This window comes from Canis lupus, chromosome 28, assembly GCF_011100685.1.
Source record: "Canis lupus familiaris isolate Mischka breed German Shepherd chromosome 28, alternate assembly UU_Cfam_GSD_1.0, whole genome shotgun sequence".
Taxonomy (NCBI): Eukaryota; Metazoa; Chordata; class Mammalia; order Carnivora; family Canidae; genus Canis; species Canis lupus.
In genome coordinates, this window is record NC_049249.1 from 22,055,985 (window position 1) to 22,083,697 (window position 27,713).

Below are 27,713 nucleotides of genomic sequence, written 5' to 3' on the forward strand. Positions count from 1 at the left end.
CGCACCGGCTGCCCCGCGGGCACAGGCGGCGGGGGGGGGGGGGGAGGGGGGGCTGCCCTCGGCCCCGGCTCGCTCCGCGCCCGGCTCGGCCCCCAGCAGCCTCGGCCCCCGCGTCTGGGAGCCTCGGAGGCGGATCGCGCGGCGCCAGGCCCTGCCTCCCCCGCCGCCCCCTCTTCCCGCACAGCGTGGGTCACCTCGGCCTCGCGGCGCTCCTGACAGCGGCGGCGGCCCGGGTGATGCGCGAGTGAGTGTGCCCGCGCCGGCCGCAGGGCCGAGGGAGGCGCCTTCCACTTCCTCCCTCGCCGGCTGACTAAGGGCGCGCCCGCCCCACGCCTCCGGCTCGCTCCCCGGGGCGGGGCCAGACGCCGGGGGCGGGGCGAGGCCCCCTCCGGCCTTATATGGGCAGCCGCGTCACGGGGCGCTCACTCATTCACATAAAACGCGGCGCTGCCGGCGGAATCCCCGGCTTCTGGGGCGGCGAGTGGCCGGGCCGGCTGCCGAGCGTGCGGGGCGGGAAAGAAGAGCCGCGCGGCCGCTCCGGCTCCGGCTCCGGCTCCGGCGCCGGGCTCGGGCGGTCGGTGGAGCGGCCGCAGCCTCGCAGCCTCGCAGCCTCGCAGCCTCGCAGCCTCGCAGCCTCGCGGGCCTCCCGTGCCTCGCCGGCGGGCCCCGGCCGGGGGCACCTGCGGGGCGCGCGGCATGAAGGTCACGTCGCTCGACGGGCGCCAGCTGCGCAAGATGCTCCGCAAGGAGGCGGCGGCGCGCTGCGTGGTGCTCGACTGCCGGCCCTACCTGGCCTTCGCCGCCTCCAGCGTGCGCGGCTCGCTCAACGTCAACCTCAACTCGGTGGTGCTGCGGCGGGCCCGCGGCGGCGCGGTGTCTGCGCGCTACGTGCTGCCCGACGAGGCGGCGCGCGCGCGGCTGCTGCAGGAGGGCGGCGGCGGCGTGGCGGCCGTGGTGGTGCTGGACCAGGGCAGCCGCCACTGGCAGAAGCTGCGCGAGGAGAGCGCCGCGCGCGTCGTGCTCACCTCGCTGCTCGCCTGCCTGCCCGCCGGGCCGCGGGTCTACTTCCTCAAAGGTGAGCGCGTCGGGGCGCCCGGCCCGCGCCCCCGCCCCCGCCCCCGCCCGGCCCGGGGGGTTGGGGGGCTCCCGTGCGCTCCTCGTGCGGCGCGCCCCCCGCCACCCCCGCCACCCCCGCCCCGGGCGTCGCCGCCTCCCGAAGTCCGCACCCGGGGCTGACGTGCGCCGGGGAGGCCGCTGCCCGCGCCAGCCTCGCAGCCTCGCCCTCCCACCCGCGTTCCTCGAAAGCTCCGGGCAGCCGGTCGGCCCGGGGCGGGGGGGGGGGGGTCCCGCGGAGGGGGCCGTCGGCTCGTGCCGCGCGCGCCCAGCCTCGCCGGCTTAGCCGCCCTCGCGGGGGCCGGGGCTCCGAGCCCTGCTCCGGGACTGATCTGGCGGGATCAGCGGGTCGCGCCCCCAACCCCCCGCCCCCGGAGCGTGGCGCCGCGGCGCCCCCTTCCTCCCGCCTGGACGGTTAACGTGTGCTGGGCAGTCTTCGCCGACCCCTCTTGCCTTTTTGACCCTGGCCAGCCCCTCCCCTTCCTTTCCACTGCATTTTACTGCTTTTTATTGTTTTCCTCCGGCCTTCCCGTCTCCCCTCCCAGGTCTTTCTCTAGCTCCATTTGGAACCGACAGCCTTCCCGCTCTTCTTACCCCTTCCCTTAACTGCCCCCCGCCCCCTGGCCCCCAGGTCATCCCCGGGGCCGGCTCCCTGACGGCTGCCAGGGGTTGGGGGGCGGCCGGCCGGGAGCCAGGATTTGGGAGAGGCGTAGCGGGCTGGTGGCCAAAGGGACTCCGTCGCCTTTGGTCTGAGTCGCCCCAGGAGGTGCCCCACCAGTCCGCCCATTACACCTGCTGGAGAGAGGACTTTGACTTCTGACCCTTGTAGTGAGCAGGTGACTTACTTTCAGACTACGGAGCTTTGATTTCTGGATCCCTTCCTATGACTTCTCGCGCCTTGTCTTGAGTTCTTTGTAATCTCCGATGTGTAGAAGACCTAGTCCACAGTGCAGAGATGAGAGTTCAGCCGAGCTGTGCCCCAAGGCCCTGCCAACCCTGTTGCCCACTCCTTGAGATACAGCAGGAATGTGGTTCAGAACTCGGATGCAGTGAGCTGAGGATTAGGGCCCTGTTTTAAAACCATGCAGTTTGGGGAATTTCACACACTCTAGGCCAGGAGATCACACGCGCAGCCCCCACCTCCATTAGCACCTCTTACAGACTGTCCCCTGTTTATTCCTGTTAGGGAGATGACAAGCAGAAGATGGTCATCTTCTCAGCTTGCAGGGGATGGAGAGATGCCCTCCCAGCTCTGCAGAAGTTTTGCACTTAGCCTGGGATTTCTTTCTCTTCCTGATGTGGTTTTTATGTCCTGTTCTTAGTAATGGGTACAGGAAAAGCTACTGCCTCCCCTGTAGCATGAAAGAAATGTTCCAGGAAACCCCTCCGGGTCCTGCCTCTGCTCCGTACCCCTCTGGGGGGGGGGGGGGGGGGGTTGGGGGGGGCACGCTGACTGTTTAGTAGAAGTTACTGCCACAGGAAAGAAGGAGCTCTATAGACTCACATCTTGGGAAAATTCATGTCTAAAAAAAATTTTTTTGAGAGTAACATACACAAGTAAAATTATAAAAGCACAAAGGCTGTACAATGAAAAAAGTGTCTTCTGCACACCATTGAGCCCGGTTACACTCTCCAGAGACAGCCACCAACTTTTTTTTGTTCATCTTTAGACAAGCTGATTTTCCATGAGTATCTTTAAAAAAGAGGATGGTTTTGTATATTTCCAGTTCCTGCTTCTTTCACTTAACTAGATCTTGGGAGACTTGTCCATATCCGAGCATACATGTCCCTTTTACTTTTTAAACCAGTCCTCTACTGGTAGCCAGTAGGTTTCTTTCAACCTCACTATTTGAGGCAGTGTGGTAGGGCATATTTTTGTCCAAATGCTTGGTGTGTGTACTGTCTTTCAGTAAAATTCTGATAATTGCCAGGTTGATCGTTGTGTGCCTTTTAAATTTCAGTAGAAATTACGGGATACCTACTGTTACAACAGTACAAAACTTAAGTTGTTGCTCAAGAAAAATTTTATTTACTTCTCTACATCATGTCCGGATATGAATTCAGGTTTTAGTCTAGTGGCATTTCAGATCTTGGGGGCAATGCCTTTCATCCTTTCTTTTAGCCTCCGCACACCCCACCCCACCCCGTCCCCAAATAACACTAAAATGAGATGACTGAATGGCATTGTCACTGTGTATTTATATACAGTGTCCATACACCTTCTCTGTTCCCCTGGTCATGCAGCAGTGATCAAAAGCGGAATCACTCTGAAGAGGGTTGAAGCAGCCAAAAGAATTGCCACAGCTCTGGCAACTCAAGAGTGAGGCACCAAGGAAGAATGATCTGTCTGTCCATGCCTCTGAGGGGTCTGGGTGAAAGAGACCACCACCTAATCTGAAGGACTCCTGACCCCAGCTTGAAGAGACAGGATCCTGTTTATCTGTCCCTCAACTACACTGAGACTCTTGGCCTGCCTGCCTTATTTTGTCAACAGGCAGGCGGAACCCAGCCCACACCCGCACCTCCTGTCTGTCCTGACAGCCATCTCTTAAGTGTGCTATTTAAAGACGAGATGTGGTGGCCTGAAGGCTTCTCTTTCCCAAGCCTCATTCTTGGGAAAGTTGGGGAGGGCCTGGGCCACTCTTACTCCCGATTCCCATCCCATATCACTCCGTTTGTCTCCTGGAACCCAAAACATTGGAGGCCCAAGCACAGGAAGTGATTTACTAACGAGGGTCACCTCTTTCAACAAAGCTGTGGGTCACTAATTCGAACATTCTCTCTGCCTCCTAGGAGGGAAAGGGCCGCCCAGGAGGGAAAGGGCCGAGGGGCTACAGTGAGGGGAGGGGGAAGCTAAGTCACAAATACCACTGCCTCCCACCTCAGTCATTCTCTGACATGTGGGCTCCTGTCATGACTGGGAGGACCAGAAGCTGATCTGGGGAGGCCCATTGGGCTTTTTGTTGAAGTGACCACAGAGGAGATTGGAGTGTACTCATGGGGGCGGGGGCAGTTCCAGCAAGCTGGGAGGAAGCAGTAATGGCAAGATGACTCATTCTAGGAATTGGCTGCAGCTTCTGGGAGGGAGCTGGAGACCGCCATGCTATCCATTAACCATTTGTCTACTGCAGGGGTTTAAAACCACCGTGCGCTCCACTGTGGGACGATCACAACACCCAGAGACAGAAGAAAGAAGGGACTTTGGAAAATATACACAGTCTCAGGATGCATATTTAATCAATGATTTGACCCTAAGTGAATTATTCGGGTCAGAAAAATATAGAAGGGTTTTTTGGAGGCTCTCAGAAGCCCCTTAGGTCCTTTTGGATTGGGAGTGAGGGTTTCCCCAAGTGACGGCTGGCCTATTCACCTGGTAGCACTTGGCATGTTTTTCATTTGGTTCTTTCCTACTTAGTGCTGGGCCTGAGATTGCTTTAATATACCCAAGTTTCTGTGCCTTGGTCACAGTAGCTTTTACCTGAAGTTTCCCATCTGGAGAAGTTTAAATGTAATATAAAGGATTTTTACAGAGTCCTACCTGCCGGTAGTTCTTATCTGAGGACATGCTGTGGGGAAGATCAGAAGGGAAAGTTAATAAGGTAGAAAGGGAGGGTAGGTAGTCTTGAGAGGGAGAGAGTTTTTACTTATTGGGACTGAGAATTAAGTTCTAAGGGCCTCGTGCCTCTAGTTTGGTTTTTACTTATTTGGACTGAGAATTAAGTTCTAAGGGTAATTAGATTGATTACTCAAAATTGGACCTATAGAGAGGATTATCAGCAGTGTTCTTTAGCACCTTGGGAGTGAGAAAGGGCAGGGCTGTTTTAATTGCTCTTAGTTTAAACCTCATACTAGCCCCCATTCCCTTATGAATAGAGGGGGTTCCATCCATAATCCAGTTCAGAGCTAATGGGCCAGGGATAAAACTGACCAATTTAGGCGTCTCTTGCAAATGAATGAAATTCTGCATAATCACACCTGCATTTTAGACAAATGAGTGAAAATAGCTTTTGTTTTCTGGAGGGATTTGGTTAATATTTGCCAGATGTCAGATTTCCTTTCAGCTGCTTCTGATAGACACAAAAAGTTAATGATTGCCTCTCTGAACTATAACTTTTTAGAAGAGCGAGTGTGTGTGTGTGTGTGTGTGTGTGTGTGGCCCATTTCTGTTTTAAAGCTATTCATTGGTTGGGCTCAATTTTTATTTTATAAGACCAGAATCTATGTTAGCTTAATATTCTTGACTCTTAAAAAAAAAAAAATATATATATATATATGTATATATATATATACATATATATATATATATATTCTTGACTCTTCCACACTGAGGGTATTGATTAATTCTGGACATTTTCTGAAAGCCTGAGAAATCAATGCTTAACATCTATCTTCCTTTTTTTTTTTTTTTTTAACCCCTTGCAGGGGGATATGAGACTTTCTACTCTGAATATCCTGAGTGTTGTGTGGATGTACAACCCATTTCACAAGAGAAGGTTGACACTGAGAAAGCCCTCATGAGCCAGTGTGGGAAACCAGTGCTCAGCATCAGCTACAGGCCAGCCTATGACCAGGTAAGTGGTGTGGAAGTGCTGTCTTGGCTGCTGACTCTGTTCCTTCCTCGGCCCCCGGCTCTTCCTCTCCCCACTCGCTCGGTGGCACTGGTTCGTTCTTTTGTGGATCAGGGTGTTGGCAGAGCCCTCTAGCTTCAGAGAGCTATGGCTTGCCAACTTGAGTTTCCATCCAAGAGTAAATGGGCTTCTTTCCAGCAAACAAGCTGACAAGAGCAAACCGAGACACAGGATGCTTGACAGCTTCTGGAGAAAAGGGGAAGTGAAAGATACATTATGATTAGCTGGCCTCGGAAGTGCAGAGAGGCTTCAAAATACTAGTTTAGGTTTCCCTGAAGATGTTTCAGAGCTGACTTTCAGGCTTCCTGTGTTAATCTTTGTAATTGTTCATGCTCTGCAGTTTCTGCACAACAACCTAGGACCTGTCAAGATGTGTCTTACTGTTATTTTTAACCGAAACAGGGCTGGAGGAATGGATGCCTATTTGGATGGCTAAGCAGGCCCCAAGGGTTTCTGGTGCTTACAATTCCATAAATTCTGAAGCCCAGAGAAGATCAAGAGACACCATAGAGAATTTCAAGCTCCTACAAATATGTGGGGTTTTTTCCTTCAAAGTATTCTACTTTCCAGCAACTCTTTAAAGGCTGAAAATGTGGAAGACTCAATCAGGGGTTCCCTCCAGTGCGGGAGGATGAGAGAAAGGCGGGCAAGGATCAAAATCTGGCAGAAACCAGAGCTCGAAGCCCACCTTCCTATTTTACAGAGGGGGAGGAAAAAATGTATCTCACAGCGGAGATGATCTCTTTGCAAAGAATCCTGTAGCTGGGTTCCTGGTAACAGTAGGCCCAGAGCTCCCCCCTTCTCTTAACTCTGATTCTTTTCAGGACCTTGTTCTGTTTTCCACAGAAGCAGAATTCCTTTTGGAAAGGGGCCAGTCTGGGCACCTGACTTGGCAGGAGGATCTTTTCAGGTTTTCCCCCCAAAATAATTGCATATCACAATCCTAAAGAAGGAAGATGCCTGGATGCTGTCTAAAATGACTGCCTGTCATGAGCAGTGCTCTGCCCCTGGGAATAAACTTCCCAGTAAAGCCAAGTAGCTTTCCTTGAATGGGATCCTTGGTTAGGAAGTCTGTTAGCTTGGCAAGGTGCCAGGGTTATTATTTTGTTTGTTATCCTTTATTAAAAAATACAGCGTATTTTTTTATTTATTTTTTTATTTATTTTTTAATTTTTGAACCCTTAACATTCAAGTTTGGGCATGTGGCTTCACTGGATTTCTATTTTTTGTTTGTTTGGGTGGTTTACCCTCGCTTCGCAGAAAGTGAAAGAGAAACAAGAATTGTCAGGATGTTGTAAAAGCACAGCAGACGTTTGGCCAAGAGAGGACTGGGGAGGCCCTGATGTGTCTCTAGGGTTCATCTGGGGAACCCCCGAGTGCTATTTCTTAGAAGCGCGTCTGCATTGAGAGAAGCCAGGCAAGCTCGCGTTAACCTTTGGGGTTTCTGAAGGCCGTTGGTTTCTTCCTCTGGAGTCTAAACAGAGGGATCAGAAAAAGAAAGATACATGGTTTCAGGGGGTTGTTGTTTTAGGCTTTAGAAGTAATTGGATAAGATCCCAGGTCTGGTGTGTCAGTGTTTTCCAGGCACTAAAGAGAGGGAGACATCCATGTAGGTACATCTGAAGTGTTAAGTCCAGGTGGGGCACCTGGAGGGGCTCAGCCGGTTAAGCATCCGACTCTTGATCTCAGCCCAGGTCTTAATCTCAAGGTCATGGGTTTGAGCCCCTCACTGGGTGCAGAGTCTACTTAAAAAAATATATGTATATACTGGTTGTTACTCTATCTTTTGTAAACTAGAGTTACAGAGGAGTTTGTAAACTCCTCTATAACTTCCCCCAAGTGACCAAACCGGCCTTTGCTTAAACACTTTTTCTCAGGAAAGAAAAAGCACACACCGCATGCCAGGTAATTTGAAAATTGCGTTTTGCTGGCAGGAGAAGAAGGGGGTACCTTCTTCTACCTACCCCTCGTCCTATGCCCCTTTCCCTGTTACGGGTCTGGCAGTTTCCATTCTGCTTTTATTCCAGGACAGGAAATGGAAATACAGGAAGCGGGTGGATGAGGGGAGAAAGGCTCCCAAAGACACAGCCACTGTCCCCCCAACCCCAGTCTTTCTAAATCTCTAGACTCTCCCATTGTTGCAGTTAACTTGGGTTTTTTCTTGCCACCCTGGAGGTGCTAAGACTGCCAGAGTCTGACCGGCAAGCTGTTGTTCTTTTTAACTTTGCCTCAGGGTAGATGGTCTCTGCTTCTAATTGGGATCCTCCTTCACTGGAAACCTGGTGTGTGGGTGGCCTTCCAAAAGGGTGATGATGTCAGCATCTCTCACAAATGCTCAGCCCCACGTGAGGAAGATCAGGGGTAGGAGAAACCCCTCTCCCCTTGGCTTAATAGCTTTTCTTTAAGGGTTCTAGGTAAAAACAGTGGTCATTTCCACTTCCAAGAAGCATCCTTTCTTGGGGGCACATTTTATTTATTTATTTTTAAGATTTTATTTATTCATGAGACACACAGACATAGAGGGAGAAGCAGGCTCCCCATGGGGAGCCTGATGTGGGACTCAGTCACAGGACTCCAGGATCATGACCTGAACCAAAGGCAGATGCTCAACCACTGAGCCACCCAGGCACCCCTTTGGGGCACATTTTAACATCTCTGAAACCCCCATGTATCTTAGGACCAATCATCCGTACTCTAGGCTTGATGAAATAACACTGTAGGAACATCGGGGCTATAAAGTGGAGGTACTTGTCTTGTTGACATCTGTTTCATCTAGAAAGAAACTGAGGCTGCCCCACAGTTAGAAGGCTTGCCCTGGTGCTGTCGGAGCAGCTAGAACTTGAATGTAAGCTTCTCAGTTCTTCCCGTCACGCACATCTTCTCATCCTTATCAGCACAGGAAGGCTGTTAGCATGTCCTCTCGCCTCAATATGTATAAGAAAATGAAAATCTTTGCTGTGTGGGCTTTGCCATCACTGAGTCACAAGGCAGCAATGTCGGGTAGAAAGTCGGCCAGGATGGAGGCTCCACCCACACTCCTGGTTCAACTACCCTGGCTCTGAACTCTCTACCTGGAAACCAGAAAGGGAACCTCCCACCTTAACGACAAGTAGGTCAGGGTTGTTTTGTTTCCTCTCCTAAAGGAGCGAGTTAATCCAATGTTTCCTTCGCCCTTCTTTCCAGGGCGGCCCCGTCGAAATCCTTCCATTCCTCTACCTTGGAAGTGCCTACCATGCATCCAAGTGCGAGTTCCTCGCCAACCTGCACATCACGGCCCTGCTGAATGTCTCACGGCGGATTTCCGAGTCCTGCACGACCCACCTACACTACAAATGGATCCCTGTGGAAGACAGCCACACAGCCGACATTAGCTCCCACTTTCAAGAAGCAATTGACTTCATTGGTAGGTTCAGTCATTCACCCTCAGTCATTTGGGGGTGTCCCAAAGGGGCACCTGTTCTTGGTTTTGAGGTACTGATGGAGGCTCCCTTTGCCAAGAAGAAAAGTGTCTTGTATCTGCAACCACCAGGCGTTGGGGCCAGGAAGAGATGCAGCCACCAAAGAGGCAGAGGGGAGGATTCAAGTTGCTATTAATAGGAGCTTTAATTTGCAAGATAAATGAATTAATATAATTTTATGGCAACACTCACTGCTGCTCTTGTTATTTTCCCTAGCTGGGCGGGAAGCAGAGTGTGTCCGTGCGTAATGCTCCACGCCAGGGAAGCAAGGGAGGGAAAGAACCATCCTAACTGTGCTTCTACGTAGGTTGGGGTATTTTTAAAAAGCAAACAGAAGGATTGAGAGAGCACCAGTTACACACTGAGCCCTGAGGGCCCTGGCAGCTTTTCACAGTTTTTGGCAGACTGCTTTAGGGGCAATTTGTTTTGCATTTTCAGCTAATTTTGGATTAAGGATAGCATTTGATCAAGCTCCATGCTCTGTGCACAGAGAAGTTGGCATCTCTTATACCTTGTGTTAGGCAGTTATCATTCGCTCCCCTGTGCAGGCCTGGAAAACCTCTGGTCTCTGCCTGGAAAGGGCTTTGGGCTTTGGGTTTCTATCTCTTCAGCCTAGCCTGGATTGTTCCCTTATTTGACAACTTCCCCCACACCCCCAATTCCTCCCACCTCGGTGGCTAGGCTGACTTTTTTCCATTTCTGATTTGCAAGCACCACTCCCCAACCTTGTGGCCTGTCCTCTCCTTTCCATTTAACATGCGTGGAGGTTGAAGCTGAGATGTGATTTTCCTTACCTTGACTTGAGGGCTTTAGAGGGGGAAACGCAGAAATGCAGGTGTTGGGCACAGCAATAACTATTTAGGGCAGGTAGCAATTAAGGAGAGCCCTTCAGCCACATGGTGAGCCCTGTGCTCATCACACGTGGTTTCTCCTCTACAGGAAACCCATTGGGAAAGTCACCAGAGGCAGAGGGCTAAGCCTGTCCTGGTGCTTTGAGCCTCTGGGCTGAGAGGTTTCCTTTGGATCTCTGAGAGGCAGCCCAAATGATAGGTTCAGAATGGGAAACCCTTGACGTTGTCTCCCTGACCCTGGGAATGCCTTGCCCTTCTCTGCCTGTTATTTAATTACCTAGATAGCTACTGCGTGAGCTCATGAAACCCGCCCCCATCCATTTCTCAGAAGCCTCCCTCCCCATCCTGTGTATTATGTACACAACCACACAAACCCCCACAGCCTTTTGAAAGCACAGGATGCTTTTCCCCAGACTCCTTGCCCTGCTGGTGGAAGGGGGAACTGAGCCCATACCATGCACTGGCACCTTCCCAGGGCCCTCCTGGGAAGGCCACGTGGAAGACCGGTCCTGAGGGGTAGAACAGAAGCAACTCTAGGCCCTTTGCTTTCTTGGACATGTCACTGGGCAATGAAAAGCTAGTCTACAAGGAGCAAAGGGAAATTGGGAGTCCTGACCCTACAATCCTAAGGGTTGAGGGTTGAACAAATTTACAGGAAGTTTTTTTGAGTCAGACTAAATTGGGGGTACCTCTAATGAGCTCCACTGAGTATGGCCTTTGGGACTTGGGTTCTGTTGGGGAAGCTCCAGGGTTCCTCCCTAACTTGATCCAAGTTGATCTTTTCGAACTTGTGAACTTGGGGAGGGAGGGAAGGAGGGAGGGAGGTAAGGGAGCTGACTTGATTTGCCCTTCAGAATCTTACATGTTTTTGTGTACTGTGGCCTTTCACAGTGCCAGGTACATCAGACTTCCTGTGTTGTGATGTAATAGTTTCCTCACTAGCAAGACAGGGAATTGGAAAGACTGTTTTTTTTTGTGGTTTTTAATTGATGTGTACATATATGTGTAACCTTTTGCTCCTCCTTTTTAACTGTTGTAATTCTTCCGGGGTTGGGGGAGGAGTGGAACAGAAAAGGAGGCCACCCCCTTGACATATTGAGCTAAAGAATGCTAACTCGTGGTGGTAGGTTTACAGCAGTGTCTCCCATTGTTGTGCAAGATGGAGTTTGCGAAAGCCATCTCTATCCCCAGGTCTAGTAAGCGTCACTTAGCCAGGGCTGTAATTAGTGGCTGTGCACTATTCATTGGACGTTCGGTGGTGGGAACTCTGGGAGCTGAGCCAAACATCTCGCCCTGGCACAGCCAGATAGGGTGCCCAGGGAGGCTGGTAGGCCTCTAGCAGGAGGGGCGGGGCTAGGTCCTTCCTATGAGAATCAGATCCCAAGAGGCAGGAATTGCTTTTCTGAGCCAGTCTTTAAACCTGCGACCCTCTCAGGAAAATATACATACCCAGTAGATTTGCATGCAATGTCAAGGATTTTCTAGTGGCCTCTTGAAACCCATTTCAGGAACCCAAGTGAGGATGGCATCTCCAGGAAGGGATTATTACTCCAGTCTAGCACCTTCAGGGGCAGAATATATGCAAGTATCCTGGAGAACAGGGAAGCACCTCTAAAGATTAGAGAGGTCCCACACGAGGATAGACTCTCCTGGGACCCCAAAAGCTCTGTCCCTGCCAATGAGCATTAGACTATGTGGGAACCTTCGCCTTTGGGCAGATGTGATGTTTGATAACTAGGTCACTTTTGTGTTTAATTCTTGTATCTTTGGCATTGCCTTTGGGTTTCAGTCCCAACACCTCCTCACTGTCTTTTCTTCCTTCTAGATTGTGTCAGGGAAAAGGGAGGCAAGGTCCTGGTCCACTGCGAGGCTGGGATCTCCCGCTCGCCCACCATCTGTATGGCTTACCTCATGAAGGCCAAGCAGTTCCGCCTGAAGGATGCCTTCGATTACATCAAGCAGCGGAGGAGTGTGGTCTCGCCCAACTTTGGCTTCATGGGCCAGCTCCTGCAGTATGAGTCTGAGATCCTACCTTCCACGCCTCAGGCTCCTTCCTGCCAAGGGGAGGCAGCCGGCTCTTCATTCCTCGCCCATTTGCAGACACTGAGCCCTGACATGCAGGGTTCCTACTGCACGTTCCCTACCTCGGTGCTGGCACCCATGCCCACCCACTCGACAGTCTCAGAGCTCGGCAGGAGCCCCATGGCCACGGCCACATCCTGCTAAAACCAGGATGGGGGAACCAGCCGAGCCCCAAGAACAACTGTGATTCTGCTTTTTTAAAACTCGTGGACATTTCATACCTGTGCAATACTGAACACCTCACTGGCCCGCCGCCCCAGTGGGACAGTGAGTGGTCACCAGGCTTGCAAACGAACTTCACATGTACAGTGGGGATAGGTTTTGGGGACCGAAGGAAGGCCAAGCCATTATTAGAGCACAGCACGTGCCGACTACTGTACTTCCAGACCCCCTGCCCTCTCAGGACCGCCTAGGCCCTGCACCTCCAAGCTCGCCTTTTCATTTCAAGCGCAAGGCAATAAATACCCACAGCAACGTGGGAGAGAGCAGTTGCTAGACCAAGAGAAAAGGCAGTTACAAAGCCAAGTTGTTCTGAAGGAAGCACAATTTCCACCTTACTTTTTTAACTTTGGCAGTCTCTGCATCTGTCTCTTGCTTCAGGGCATAAGCTGATCACCACCCAGTCAGGAAAGTAACCCCTCCAGGGTGTGGAGGGACAAGATCAAGATGCTTATTTGAACCCTCACATGGTTTTGAGACTCCCTCTTGGGTCCCGTGTGAAGGCGGGTGGTTGAAGTAGCAAGACGTTGACCTGTCTGGGTGTCCTTTCCACTGGGGGTTCTTCCCTAACTTTGGACTTCGCATGATTCTTATTCATACTTGAACCTTTCTCGTCACCCCCCTCCTCAAAGCATCTCTTGTGTCATTCGTAAAGAGCTCTTCAGACCTTAGACCAAAAATCACCCCTTTGAGGGGGTGGCTGTGGGTGCCAAGAGTAAAAGGGACCCGCTGCGTCCGGGTCACTGGCATTGAACTGGTCATTTCCCCAGCTTGCTGTCCTTAATGTGTGCTCGTCTTGTCTCTTGTGACACATGTTTTCTCCCCTACCCCTGGGGGTTGTCTTCAGACTGTGGACTTCTGGGGTTTGCAGATTTTGTAATGTGGTACTTCTTTTTTTGTCTGTAGTTTCTCTCTCCAGGGGAAAAGGCAATAATTTCCTAAAATCCATATGAATGTGAAGAACAGCAGTATGTTACTGGGTGTTGTTTTTTTATAGTGCAAAATAAAAAGATTAAAAGAAAACACTTCTTCATACTGGTAAGTTGGGGTCATAAGGTAGGAGTACATTTAGGTGAGGACCCAGCCTCTTTCACTGGATCCAAACACTCTTTCCAGGTGAGCACTAGGGTGATGGTGGACATGCTACTGTAGGTGTGAGTCTGCGTGTCTGCTTGAGAGCTGGTGATCTTAGGGATACAGAATACTGCTTTCCAACTGAGAGGCTTCCCTAAGCTCCTTGCAGGAGGAGTCCTTAGGCGCCAGCCACGTGAAGAGGTGGTCCACCCACTCACAGCTCTTCACTTCCACAAACCCGGGCAAGGTGGTCTTGAACCTCAGATGCCTCATCAGTGAAATGAGCTAGAGGATCCCGAAGGTCCCTTAAAGCTCAAGGCCTTGATTGTAGCAAACCCAAGTGCCAAGCTTGTGGTCAGCCTCCTTCTAGTGCCTGGCACATGGCAGAAACACTCAGAAAAATTTGGAAAAATGCCCGAGGGACAGAGAAGTGAACTAGGTGACAGTTCACCATACAGGCCTGTCTCTCCCCCTTCTTTTTTACCCTTGGAACTAATTCTGCCAGGGGATTCCCTCAGTGAGTGAGTAGGTTTAAGTCCAAGGCTGGATCGACTTGCCTACTCAGTTGTTTTCCTCTGTTGGAGGAAGGTAGGAGCAATACTGACTTCTTTCCACACCTGAGGCCTCTGTCCCAGCCTAACTCTTGGGGCCTGTTTTCCTAATCAGGACCTGACGTGGGAATTCTAAACATACCCCTCAATTCTGGGGGGCCCAAAGAGCTGGCCAGCTCCCCTCTCAGGCACCATGTCCACAAATAGCAAGATGGCAGCCTAGCCCAGGGGAGCCCGGCTCTTTCTAAACATGTCACCTCCAAGGCTTGGCTTGAGGCCTTGCTCTCTGCAAGCCTTTCGTTTTCACCACTCTCCCTCCACAGATGCCTTGGAAAGAATTCCACTCACATTAGAGAGGCTGCATTTCCTTCACCTTGTGCGCCTCCTCTGCATAATCCAAGTGGGGATTTCACAAAGTGAAGAACATTGGCCGCGAAGCGTGAAGTCCTGGCTTCTAGCCCTTGCCCTATACCCCTAACCCTAACACCTTTGGAGCTAATCTCAGCCCTGCTGGACTGAAATGCTCCAGGGCTTGGGCTAGTTCCTTCCAGGGTTTCAAATCCCTGAGCCTCTGCTCGGGCCTTGGAATGTGGCCCGGAAACCTATCCAGGTGCGCAGTGGCCACAGGGACCTGGAGCAGGGAGAGCCAGGGGGTGGGAAGCTGGGTGCAGGCTGGGGTGATGTGCTAAGCTGCGTCCCACTTGCTGACATTTGCTTTATTGCATTAAAGTCTTTCTCTGAAGGGTGAGTAAGTCCTCTAAATCAGGCGTATGAGGATTGCTCATAAGCCCGTGAGTCACTGAAGGGTAAGCCAAGTGAAGCCCCACAGCTGGGGATGGCTTTTGACTCTCACTCCCTTAATAATCTCATTAATTACACCTCCATCTGTGTCAAGACCAACTTCACACTGGCTTCCAGTGCCAGGTGGGGAATTGAAGCTGGTGCCGTCTGGCTCCTTCATCCCCAGATTTTGACGAAACACTTTTGGGTTAGTCTCTAGGAACAGTTCTGGGAGAATAGAGATAGTAGCTCTCCCCCGATTGTTTCCCAGTTGGGTCTGTGGGTGAGCACCTTGAGGTCCATTCTTGCTCCTGAGCCGGGCCTGATGGGGCAGGAAATGTACGAGCAGCCCCACGCCAGCGTGCTAGCAGAAGCCCTGTGTACCTGCTGGTCTCCTTTGTGTGAGGACCTGGAAAAATACTGTCTAGGCCTCAAAACCCTAAGCAATCTCTGGATTGCTGGTGGTTTATCTTCTGAACACCATAAAGCTCATGCCTGCCCTGTTTCCTTCCTTGCTCAGCCCACTAGGCAGCCCAGAATGAAAGTTTTCTCCTTCCTTGTGACAATTATACGATTGTCCGCAATGACGTTATGGCATTTGTCTCTGAACTTTCTTTTACTTCTATTTCCACAGTGACTTACAAAAAAAAAAAAAAAATACAAATCAACCCTTGGGTAGTAAAGTTGAGACATATCATACGCATTTATGGAATGAAGTGGTGTATGAATACATGTGGGGAGAAGCCTGTTTATGTTCAGTGCTGCTACTCTATCTCCTTCTGGAGGATTCATCCACCCAACTAGGTTCCTTTGCCTTCTCAGTAACTGCCAAGGTCTATTCTTTCTGGAATAAATCCTGTACAGACTCCAAGGCCCATGGCTCGGGCCCTCGGTCCTTGTCTCTCAATTTCTGGGACTGCCCTCCACTTCAACCTGGCATTCTGCTGCCAGTAAGCTCTGATAGGGAGAACCCACAAACAGATGGACAGATTGCTCCAAGCCACAACACAGCCTCTCCTGATCTCTACACACCCGATGTGAGGGATGTGATCTGTGCTTAGATAACCAGCACTGCTCCATCCATTTAGCACTGAGCACCTGCCAGCACCTGGGATTCAGTAGGGCAGGATGAGAGCCAAGTGGCCCTACACTTAAGGACTTCATAAGTATTAGTGACTTTCAGCCCCAGACTGGAGCTGGTCTTTGAGGCCCCACACAATCCTCTTCCCCACTCCCTTCTCCTAGACTCCAGCTTCAACCTCTCCCCTCTGGCTCCAGCATACTTCATGCAAGCTCCCTGCACATAGCAGCCTGTACACGTGGCCATGTTCACCTGTGCAAAGAGCTGAGCTCTGGTGTGGTGCATCCCGAAGTTTCTCTTGTATTGTTTCCTAACTTGTTTTGAATGCTGTATTAGCCTTGGCCCCCACCCCCACCTCCAGGTGGCTCAGTGGTTTAGCACCACCTTCGGCCCAGGGCGTGATCCTGGAGACCTAGGATGGAGTCCCACGTCCAGCTCCCTGCAAGGAGCCTGCTTCTTCCTCTGCCTGTGTCTCTGCCTCCCTCTCTCTCTCTCTCTCTCTGTGTGTGTGTGTGTGTGTTTGTGTGCTTCTCATTAATAAATAAATAAAATCTTTTTTTAAAAAAGTGTTTTTATTGAGCCCAGTCCTTTCTCAGTCATTTGGCCAACCAAAGGTGTGTAGTAAGCACCTACCATGCCCCACAAACCAAGTTAGGCAGGCACAGAGGCATTGTCAGATTTAATCCTCACCACAACTGTACTAACATTTTTTTATTATCTTCATTTCCAGATGTACAAACAGTGTCAGGGTATTGAGTAAGTTGCCCAAGGTAGGTCACACGGCCAGTAAACAGTAGAGTGAAGATGAAGTTATGTCACTGATCTCTTACCCCTCCGAGCCCCTACCTGAGATGTATACTCGATGCTTTTGTCCACTGGGCTTGTATTTGCCCAGTCTTCTCAGACCACATTAAGGAAAATAATGTCTATTTGCTCTCCACACACTGGCATTCTGACAGCCACTACACACACCACATTCCTTCCTGCCTCAGGACCTTTATCCATGCTCCCCCCTCTGCCTGGAACATGTTTCTCCCCTAAATTCAACTTTTAACTAAATAACTCCCACTGGTCTTCAAGTCTGAACTCAGACTTTCCCTCTGCAGGGAAGCCCTCCCAGAGTCCCAGATCACGTCAGATGTCTCTGTTCATCTCTCATAGCTCCCTATCTATATTTTTTTTTCATATTTTACCAAAGTTTAAAGAGTATTCATTTGTCTGTGATAATTTTATTAATATATTTCTCCTCCAGACTAGAAGCACCAGGAGAACAAAGATTACATTACATTTCAAGAGGGACCCAGGGGGTCCCTGGGTGGCTCAGTTGGTTGAACATCAGACTCTTGATTTTGGTTCAGGTCACGATCTCAGGGTCATGAGATCGAGCCGCCATCAGGCTCCATGTTCAGCAGGGCATCTGCTTGAGACTCTTTCCCCTCTCCCTCCACTCCTCTCCCCCAGCACTCTCTCTTTCTCTCAAAAATTAAATAAATAAATAAATAAATAAATAAATAAATAAATAAATAAATAAATCTTTTTTGAAAAGAGAGAGAAAAAGAAAGTGAGAGAGAGGGACCCACCATGAGCCTGACCTACAGTGGGTATTTAGTTAAGCGTCACTTGAGTAAAGGAATGAATAAACAGAAAACTGGGAATGAGAAACTGTCAGAACCAGAAGCTGGGCTCTCCATCTCCCTCAAACCCTGTGCCATCCTCTACACACAAGCTCTTTTACCCCATGCCATTTACCAGTTCCCTCCCAATCCTCAAGGAAACAATTTCCTGGGTATAATGACTGCTACCCCATTGGTCAGAGTTCATGTCACCACACCGCCCATAGGTCAGGCGTCCATTTTGGGACCATCAGTTTCCACTAAAGTCAGAGACCTGCCTAGATCAGACTCCCTGAGCAGGGCTATAGACAGGGCAGTTTCAGCTAGAAGGACTAACATGCCATGTAAAGGACTCAAAGCCAGCCGACTAAGTATTAGACAAGAAGGCCCAGGAGACGGCTATATAGCCTGGGCACAATGAAATTCAACCCTACTCATCTTGTCCCACTGCCAGTGAGCACCCTAAGGTGATGAATTATGGTACCTAAATTTAATATTCTGGTAGTATTTATTTATAGCAGTAGATCAAACTGTTTCACACCCACACACCCACCACCATTAACTTCTAAAGTTTGCAGAAACCAAGAAGCCACTAGGTGGGGGCTTAAAATAGACCCTTGAAGCATCTGTACAGTTTTCATTCCGGGCTTCTCTAGCAGCCAGGAGAAAATGTGCTGCTTGAGAGGAACAACCTCTCAGATAGTGAAGCCTCAAATATATCTCTATGGTAGGAAGACGAAAAGTATTTATTTCCAGCCTTCAAGTCAAAGAGCAGTAGACTTAGAATAAGGAAGCATAGCTGCCAGATTCAGGGAAACTAACTACTTAGAATCTTTTAAAAGATCTTTTAAAAAGCATTTACAATGGGTAGGCTGGATGCGGGATATTTTGCATATGTTCTCCCACTTAATGGCCACAAAAACCCAGTAGAATGGATACTGTTAGCTCTGTTTATGGGTAAGAAAACTGAGAGGTTACATGCCCAGCCTAAGGCTACATAGCTAGAGCTTACAGATGTCAGAGCCAAGGTACCTAACTTGCATCGTACTCCCAAAGCCATACTCTTTCCTCTGTACTACACTTTTCCAGAAAACGAAATTAAAAAGCATCTCAATTGTGTGTCTCCATGTCCCGAAAATGCGGTTATGGAATCTATTTATTCTTCCGAACGGGGTTTCAAGAGATCTTATTGCAATAGTTCATTAACTTGACAGCCACAGCCTTCTCTTCCAACATTATTACTGAGTTGTTAGGTTTGGGAGCTGAATTTCAAGAAGGATGTGGACAACCTGGTGTGTTTACAGATAATGGACAATGAAGGGTTTGGAAACTAGATTTTAAGAAGTAGAGCTAGTAGAGAGGTAGAGATGTGCAGCCTGCAGAGGAGAACCAGTGAATTGTCTGACTGAAGGTATATAGGGTGGTGGCTAGGAACTCGGGGGTTGGAGTTTCACAAGCCTGAGTGTGAATTCTGGCTCTGGCATTTGCTAGATGTGTGGACATGGACAAATTACCTCATGTCTACCAGCCTTGAAGTTCTTATCCATAAAAGGGTATACTAATTGAATCTACCTCATGGGTACAATTTTGAAGACTAAACATGATGAAGAATAATTGCCTGGTATGAAGTCAAAGACACAATAAGTCTTCAATGAACAGTGGTCATGGTTATTAATTACAATAATTGCAGCAGTGAACTACCCACTGGTGTGAGGGTTGGGCAAGCAGAGTGGATTTCTATTGGAAAGACTACTGTGGAGAGGATTCAAACCTCAGGACCTTTGCACACATTCCTTCCTCTGCTTTCTTCTTTCCCTTTCCCACTTGCTCGTTTATGGATCTCTTTAGTATCTCACTCAGGATTTCACTTCTTCAGGGAAATCTTCTCAGATTTCAGGATTCCATACTAAATGTTCCCCCTGGTACTTATGCCTTTGCTTCAGAACGATTAAATAATGATGTTTATTATTTTAAAAAATCATTATAATATTACTAATATCATTATATTATTATTATTAAAGATTTTATTTATTTGTTTATTGATTTATTAGACAGAGAGAGAGAGAGAGGCAGAGACACAGGCAGAGGGAGAAGCAGGCTCCATGCAGGGAGCCTGACATGGGACTTGATCCCGGTTCTCCAGGATCACACCCTGGACCAAAGGCAGCGCTAAACCTCCGAGCCACCGGGGCTGCCCATATCATTACATTATTAAGGTATAATTTACATAGCATGAAATTCATTTAAATTTTACAGCTAAATGAGTTTTGACAAATGTATGCACATATATCACCACAATCAAGATGTGAGTTACTTTGTTGATATCCAAAATTTCTTTGTGCTTCTGCATTCGCTGGGTTGTTTCCAGCTTTTTGGCTTTATGGATAAAGCTGCTATGGACATTTGTGGACATATTTCTGGCCAAATGGTAAGTTGCATTCCTGCCATTAATGAATGAAAGTACCAGTTGCTCTATATTCTAGTTTATGCTTGGTATTGTTAGTTTTTTTGAGTTCAGCAATTCTGGTAGTGTGTAGTGGTAACCCATTGGATTTTTTAGTTTCTATTTCTATAATTACTCATGATGTTCAATTACTTTAAATACTTACTGGCCATTCATAGGTCTTCTTTAGTAAAGTATCTACTGAAAATTTTCTTTAAATGAGTTTTATGTTTTATTGAGATTTAAAAGTTAGTTATATATTCCATTGATCTATATTTCTATCCTGATATCAGTACCGCACAACTTTTTAAAAAATTTATTTATTTATTCATGAAAGACACACAGAGAGAGGCAGAGAAATAGTACACTTGATCTTAGCCAAAAGGCCGAGAAGGATAGAGGCAGAGAAATAGAGAGAAGCAGACACCCTGTGGGGAGGCTGATGTGGGACTCAATCCCAGGACCCTGGGATCATGACCTGAGCCAAAGGCAGACACTTAATCACTGAGTCACCCAGGCACCCCTGTACCAGACAATAATGATTACTTTAGCTTTGTAATAATTTTTGAAATTGGGAAGTATGAGTCTTTCAATTCTTTGTTCTCCTTTTTCAAGATTGTTTTGGCTATCCTGGATCTTTTGAATTTTAGCAGCAACTTGTCAATTTCTGCCAAAAAATCGCTGGGGTTTTCTTAAGGTGTGTGTTGAATCTGTCGGTGAGTTTGGGGAGTACTACCATCATGATGTTAAGTCTTCTGGTCCATGAACATGGGGCATCTTCCCATTTACTTAGACCTTCCTTACTTCAAGAGTTTGTAGTTTTCAGTATATACATCTTGTACTTCTGTCATGAAATGTATTCTTAAGTATGTTTTATGCCATTGTAAATGGAGTTCTTTTCTTAATTTCATTACAAGGATTGATTTTTTTTAAGTTTTTATTTATTTAAGTAATATCTACACCCACTGTGGGGCTTGAACTCACAACCCCTGAGATCAAGAGTCAGGCTCTGCCAACCGAGCCAGCCAGGTGCCCATACATGGATAAATTTTTGAGTGTTGATCAGACCTTGTGTTTCTGGGATAAACCCCACTTTACCGTGACATATTATCTTTCTTAAGTATTGCTGGGTTCTACTTGCTAATATTCTATTATAGATTTCTGTACCTGTGTTTATGAGGGATATGGTCCCTCATCTTCCAACTTCTGTAAGAGAGTGGATAGAACCGGTATTATTTCTTCCTTAACTATTTGGTGGAATCTACCAGTGAAGTCACTGGGGCCTGAAGTTTTCTTTTTCTTTTTTTTTATTTTTTATTTATTTATGATAGTCACATCACAGAGAGAGAGAGGCAGAGACACAGGCAGAGGGAGAAGCAGGCTCCATGCACCAGGAGCCCGACATGGGATTCGATCCCGGGTCTCCAGGATCGCGCCCTGGGCCAAAGGCAGGCGCCAAACCGCTGCGCCACCCAGGGATCCCCTGAAGTTTTCTTTTTGTGAAGCTTTTTAGATATACAAATTCAGTTGTTGTTTTTTTAGTAGAGATAGAGCTAATTCCAGTCACCTACTTCTTACCTGAGGTTTGCTAATCTGTACCTTTCAAACAACTTGTTCATTTTCATCAATGTTGCTGAATTGTTTAGCATAAAGTTGTCAATAATGTTTCCTTTTGATCATATTGGTCCTAGGATCTAGAATAGTATTCCCTCTGCCTCCCATTCTCGATACTAGTAATTTTTGTCCTTCCTTGTTTTTTTCCTGATCAGTTTGGTTATAAATTTATCAATGTTATATATATTTTCCAAAGAACTAGGTTCTTTGGTTTTATTGATTTTTCTGTACATGTCTGTTTTCTGCTTCATTGATTGCCACACATATTTATTTTTCCCTCCTCTCATTTACTTTGGGTTCAGTTGGCTCTTCCTTTTCTAGTTTCTTTTTCTTTTCTTTTTTTAAAAGATTTTATTTATTTATTCATGAGAGACACAGAAAGAGGCAGAGACACAGGCAAAGAGAGAAGCAAACTCCCGGAGGGGAGCCTGATGCAGGACTCGATCCCGGGAATCTGGGACCTGAGCCAAAGGTAGAAGCTTAACCACCGAGCTACCCAGGCGTCCCGCTTTTCTGGTTTCTTTTTTCTTTATTTAAATATTTTATTTATTTATTCATGAGAGACACAGAGAGAGAGAGAGAGAGAGAGAGGCACAGACACAGGCAGATGAGAAGCAGGCTCCATGCAGGGAGCCTGACATGGGACTTGATCCCCAGTCTCCAGGATCAGGCCCCGTCTGAAGGCGGCACTAAACCGCTGAGCCGCCCAGGCTGCCCATCTTTTCTAATTCCTTAAGGTGAAAATCTGTCGTTGATTTATGCTTTCTTTTCTCATGTAAGCATTTAGAGCCATGAATTTTCCTGTAAACACCTTACAAATTTTGATAGGTTGTGTTTCCATTCTCATTCAGTTCAAAACATATTGCGATTTCCTTTTTTATCTATTTATCATGTATCATTGTTTTTGATTTCAAGTTTAATTCTGTGGTGATCATGGAACATACTTTGTATGATTTTGATCCCTTAAATTTATTTATTTATTTATTTATTTTTGATCACTTAAATTTATTGAGAGTAATTTTATGACCCTAAATATGGTCTGACTCGGTGACTATTTCATGTGCCCTTGGGGAAAAAATGTGTATTCTGCTGTTTTGGGGTGGAGTGTTATGAAAGGTCAGGCCAAGTTGATTAATCATGTTATCCAAGTCCTCTCTATCCTCCTTGAGTCTGTCTACTCTTTTATCAATTACCAAGAGAAGAGTGTTGAAGTCTTCAACTACGCCTGGAATTTACCCGGTTCTCCCTTCCGTTTGTTTTATTTGTTTGTTTACATAGGCTCCACAAACACAGCATGAAGCCCATTGCAGGGCTTGATTCTGAGATCAAGACCTGAGCTAAGATCACGAGTCAGACGCTTCACCGACTGAGCCAGCCAGATGCCCCTCAGTTCCATCTGTCTTTGCTGCATGTATTCGGAAGCTCTGTGAGGTGTAGCAATGTTTAGGTCCGACATGTCCTCTTGATGAATTCACCCCTTTATCATTGTGAAATGTCCGTCTTTATCTCTGGTCATATTCCTCGTTCTGTAGTCTATATTGCCTGATATTAATATCGTATCACTACTCTATCTTTCTTTGGGTTAGTGTTTGCATGGCGCATCTGTTTATTTTACTTTTAACCTATCTGTGTATTTATATGTAGAGGTGTTTTCTTATACACAGCATGTAGTAGAGTCTTGCTTTTCTTGCCTTTAATATAATTACCAATATGTTGAGCTTAAATCTATTATTTTTCTCTTTGTGTTTTACTTGCCCTCTCTGTTCTCTATATCTGTTTTCCACTTTTCCTGATTTCTTTTAGACAAATTGAATAGTTCCTATAGTTTCACATTTTCTCTGCTGTTGGTTTACTGGTTATTCTCATTTTGTTGTTGTTAATGGTTGTGCTAAGGCTTAAAATACACACCTTTAATGCATCACTGCCTTCAAATAGTACTATTGTTTTGCATATAGTGAAAGAACTTATAATACATTTACATGTCCTCCTCCCTAGTCTTTGTACTCTCATAGTGAATTGAATTCTTTGTAAGTGATAAACCTCATAATAATTTGTTATTTTTTCTGCTTGAAAAAAAATTGCTTATCTTTTAAATAGATTGAAAAATAAAGGGAAAACATGGATCCTCTGTTTTGTTTGTTGTTTGTTTGTTTGTTTGTTTGGATCCTTTATTTGTATAATAATAGGCTCACCCAATTGAGGATGGCCTCACTGTTATATCTCAGGGGTGACTTCAATGAGAATACCAGAAAGTCCCTGAGTCCCCAGCTGCCTACAGCTCCACTCCAAGCCACATAGCCTCCTTTGGATGACAGTGTCTCTTGGTGACTGCCTTCATAGTGGCCAGGGCTCACGCAGCTCTGTAGGTGGGCTTCTATGTCCCTTTTCCCTACAGATGCCACAGTCAAGGACAAGTGTGATGTGCCCTTAAGCTCTTTAAAATTTACGAGGGCGTTGACCTCCTATGCCAGAACATTAATAATCATGATGGCTCACATTTGTTGGACTCTTTCTATATGACAAACACCTGGCTGAGCTCCTGGTGTGCATTATCTCTGCAATCTCACTGCAATCTGATGTAGATACTGCCACTATTCCCTTTTTACAGATGAGAAAATGGAGGCAAGAAAGTTTAAATAAAGTGCCTATAGTCACGCAGCAAGATCAATAAAGGAACCAAGGTTTGTTTGGTATCTTGGTCTGACATCAGAACCAAGCACTCTCAAGTGCTACGTTCTATGACTCCCCAGTGACCTGCTTGAGGACATTTTGCCACCCTCCTAACACACAGTTCTAATGATATCATAGATCTGGAGAATCACTGGGTTTGGGGCCTCATCTCTCCCTGTTCCTTTCAACACATCAGGGCCTGTGGCTGAAGAGCACCACTGTTGATCAATGGGGGTTAGTGGTAAGAGCACTGGAATGGGAGTCAGGGCTCTGTTCTCATTCCAGCTCCATACCTCACTGGTCATGCCTCTTTAGGCACATTAGTTAATGTCTCTGGGTTTGTAGTTTCTCAATACCTAAGTCAAGGGGAAGGAATTAGATCATCTCAAAGGCTTCTTTAAGACCAACATCCTGTGAGTCTATGAATTAGTGACCTTGCTGATAGAGAGCTAATAATTACCTAACCTGGCAGGACATCTAAGATTTATTTGCTTTAATAATATTTATCAAAACCACAGAACCTAGCCACTCACTTTACGCTCATATATCTTCTCTGGCTTCCTGTTTATCCCAGAGGTTATCTTTTCAAACTGCCCTTTGGGCTTATAAAATTTCTTTTGTGTTCACTATGTATTATTAAGTGAACAAAAAGCAGGTTACAAAACTGTATGTATTCCATTTTATTAAAAAAACAAATGTGAGTGTCTAGTTACATATATAAAATACATCTACTGTATACACAATATATACAACAAAATATATAAACATATATAATACAATTATATAAGTATAAGTGTATATATACTTATATTTATATTGATGTTTAAATTTATGTAGTCTAAAAGGATGTACATCAAATGTTAGAATGACTTTTTCTGGATGGTGGAAAAACTGGTGATTTTCATCTTCTTTTTTCTTTTCTTTTTCTTTTTTTTTTTCTTTTTTCTTTATACATTTTGTCCTTTGCAATTTCTCTTTAAAATGTTTTAAAATTACTTTTTAGTTATTTTTTAATTTATTTTTAAGATTTTATTTATTTATTCATGAGAGACACACAGACAAAGGCAGAGATATAGGCAGAAGGAGAAGTAGGCTCCCTGTGGAGAGCCTGATGCAGGGCTGGATCCCAGGACCCTGGGATCACAACCCCAGCTGAAGGCAGACGCTCAACCACTGAGCCACCCAGGTGCTCCTATTTTTCTTATTTTTAAGTAATCTGTACACCCAATGTAGGGCTAGAACTCACCCTGAGATCAAGAGTCACATGCTCCACCAAGTGAGCCAGCCAGGCACCACTGTCCTCTGCAATTTCTGTCCAGTGGAATTGCTTATATATTTAACACTTATTGCTTATCAACACAATAGCTCACAAACCAATAAATAATGTCTTCTTTGGACTCAGAATCTCTCTGTCCCTTTAGCTTCATCTCTAGTGTCTTCTTCTGGCTCCATGTCTTTCCATCTTAAGTAACAAGACAAGGGGGAGAGGGTATTTAATACATAGGATAGAGTAATAGAGGAGCCAACCTTCTCTAGCCCCAGCTTTTGGCTGTCCCTTCACCACACCTCCTTCACTCATTCTCTTTTTCTCCATATGGACCAACTTTTTACCCCCAAAAGGCCTTCCTGCTTCTAGTTTCTCCCTCTACAATTGATCTTGAGCACTTCCAGAATTCATTCATTCAATCATTCATTCAACGATTATGCATAAATCTGAATAATAATGGAATAAGTGCAGTTGAGAAATGAGAATTGAAGTTCCAGTCCTAGGTATAGCAGGATCATGTAAAAAGCACTTGGAAAACTTTAAAGACCGGATCAGGGATCCCTGGGTGGCGCAGCGGTTTGGCGCCTGCCTTTGGCCCAGGGCACAATCCTGGAGACCCAGGATCGAATCCCACGTCAGGCTCCCGGTGCATGGAGCCTGCTTCTCCCTCTGCCTGTGTCTCTGCCTCTCTCTCTCTCTCCTCTGTGACTATCGTGAATAAATAAATAAAATCTTTAAAAAAATAAAAAATAAAAAAAAATAAAGACCGGATCAGTGGGAATTACAGCCCAGGTCCTGTACTGAGTCCCCTGGGGAAATGATAATGAAGAGCTTCTGCCTTTAAGGAGTCTAGAATTGTTTGAGCGGATAGAGGCATAAAGTGCAAAGGAGGTGGATGAGGAGAGGAAAAGATGGAGAGACACTATCCACAGACATAGGAAAGAACAAGCGAATTCTGCAGAGGAGGAAGAAGGATGAGTCAGGAATCACCATGGGGTTTGGGGCCAAGATGGCTGAGAAAATGGGAGTACCATTTATCAATCCACTTATTCATTCCACAAATACACATTGAGCATCTGCCACCAGCCCAGTGCTGTCCTAGGTGCTAGAGATGAAACAGCAAACAAAATAGGAAACAGTACCCCACCTACTCCATTTTGCTTACATTCTAAGGACAACAAGAGAAAACGGAAGTAAACAAGTGTCTAAACAAGATTATTTCCAAAGGTGATAAGTACTATGAAGAAAATAACACCAGGTAGTGTGTCAGAGAGCAACCGGGGGAGGTGACATTTGTGCTTACGTGTGTCATTAGCTGAAATAGAATTCAGCAGCTGGACTGAACATGAAAATGGTGAATTTCATGGTAGGGCGGCTGACTCAGAGATGTGAAAATTCACCTCCTGATGAAAACATTTTAACCTCTTCTCAAACTCTGCATTATCTCATTCTCTGGCTCAGAAACATCAGGGGCTTTTCATTACCCTCTGGACAAAACTCCCAGTTCCTTAGCTTGGCATTCAAGGGCCCTTCACAATCTCACCCAGCCTGCCCAACTGCCTGTCCATTCTGCACCTTCCATTCTGGCCTCATTGGCCTCCTCACTGTCTCCACTGAGGCCATGTCCCTTTGCATTTCCCTACTTGTGGGTCCTAGGAAAGTCTCCCAAGTTCTCTAGTCCACAACTGTCCTACTCCTCTTGGGGTTCAGGCCTTCTCTTCATCTGTCTGACCCCGTATGTTGTTTAAATGTCTCGTAAGCAAGGGAAGGTCCAACTCTCCAATAAGAATGCAGTCTCTTGGGATCCCTGGGTGGCGCAGCGGTTTGGCGCCTGCCTTTGGCCCAGGGCGCGATCCTGGAGACCCGGGATCGAATCCCACGTCGGGCTCCTGGTGCATGGAGCCTGCTTCTCCCTCTGCCTGTGTCTCTGCCTCATTCTCTCTCTCTCTCTGTGACTATCACAAATAAATAAAAATTTAAAAAAAATAAATAAAAAAGAATGCAGTCTCTTTGAGGGAGGGCCTGGCCCCTTCCTTGTTCTTTCTCCATTGGATTTGCTCTGTACACCTGCCCAGAAACACATTAAGCAGCTTTGGGAATCAATTATCTTGCACAAAATTGGGAGGAAAGAATAGGAAGAATCCAGAAAACCAAAGAGTTTTCCACCCAAATTCCCAGAGCCAGATGACAGAATTCACCGTGGTCAAGTGTTAGGAAGCAACCAACAGAGAATCGTTCAGTTTGCTGAAGGAATTAGAGGTCGGAGTGC

The 27,713-nt window shown here is 47.0% G+C and overlaps 1 protein-coding gene and 1 long non-coding RNA gene across 2 annotated transcripts in view; one reads left to right on the forward strand and one right to left on the reverse strand.

Annotated features, from left to right (window-relative positions):
- Nucleotides 1–309, reverse strand: part of LOC102156502 — a 38,988-nt gene extending 38,679 nt beyond the window's left edge. The window contains exon 1 of the long non-coding RNA XR_005380600.1: nt 195–309. This is a non-coding gene — a long non-coding RNA (uncharacterized LOC102156502). The remainder of the gene's footprint in view (nt 1–194) is intronic.
- A 372-nt stretch (nt 310–681) lies between these two features.
- Nucleotides 682–13,376, forward strand: DUSP5 (dual specificity phosphatase 5). The gene is made up of 4 exons (XM_038578769.1): nt 682–1,075; nt 5,536–5,684; nt 8,925–9,144; nt 11,876–13,376. The coding sequence occupies exons 1-4, from the start codon at nt 697–699 to the stop codon at nt 12,274–12,276; spliced, it is 1,149 nt and encodes a 382-aa protein (XP_038434697.1). The 5' UTR covers nt 682–696; the 3' UTR covers nt 12,277–13,376.
- Nucleotides 13,377–27,713: the final 14,337 nt, after the last annotated feature.

What these genes read in the sequence shown, in the direction of transcription:
- DUSP5 (XM_038578769.1), top strand. Translation starts at nt 697, where the DNA reads ATGAAGGTCACGTCGCTCGACGGGCGCCAGCTGCGCAAGATGCTCCGC. An exon ending in GCGGGTCTACTTCCTCAAAG is followed by an intron (nt 1,076 to 5,535) that starts GTGAGCGCGTCG and finishes AACCCCTTGCAG; the next exon opens with GGGGATATGAGACTTTCTAC. An exon ending in AGAAGCAATTGACTTCATTG is followed by an intron (nt 9,145 to 11,875) that starts GTAGGTTCAGTC and finishes TCTTCCTTCTAG; the next exon opens with ATTGTGTCAGGGAAAAGGGA.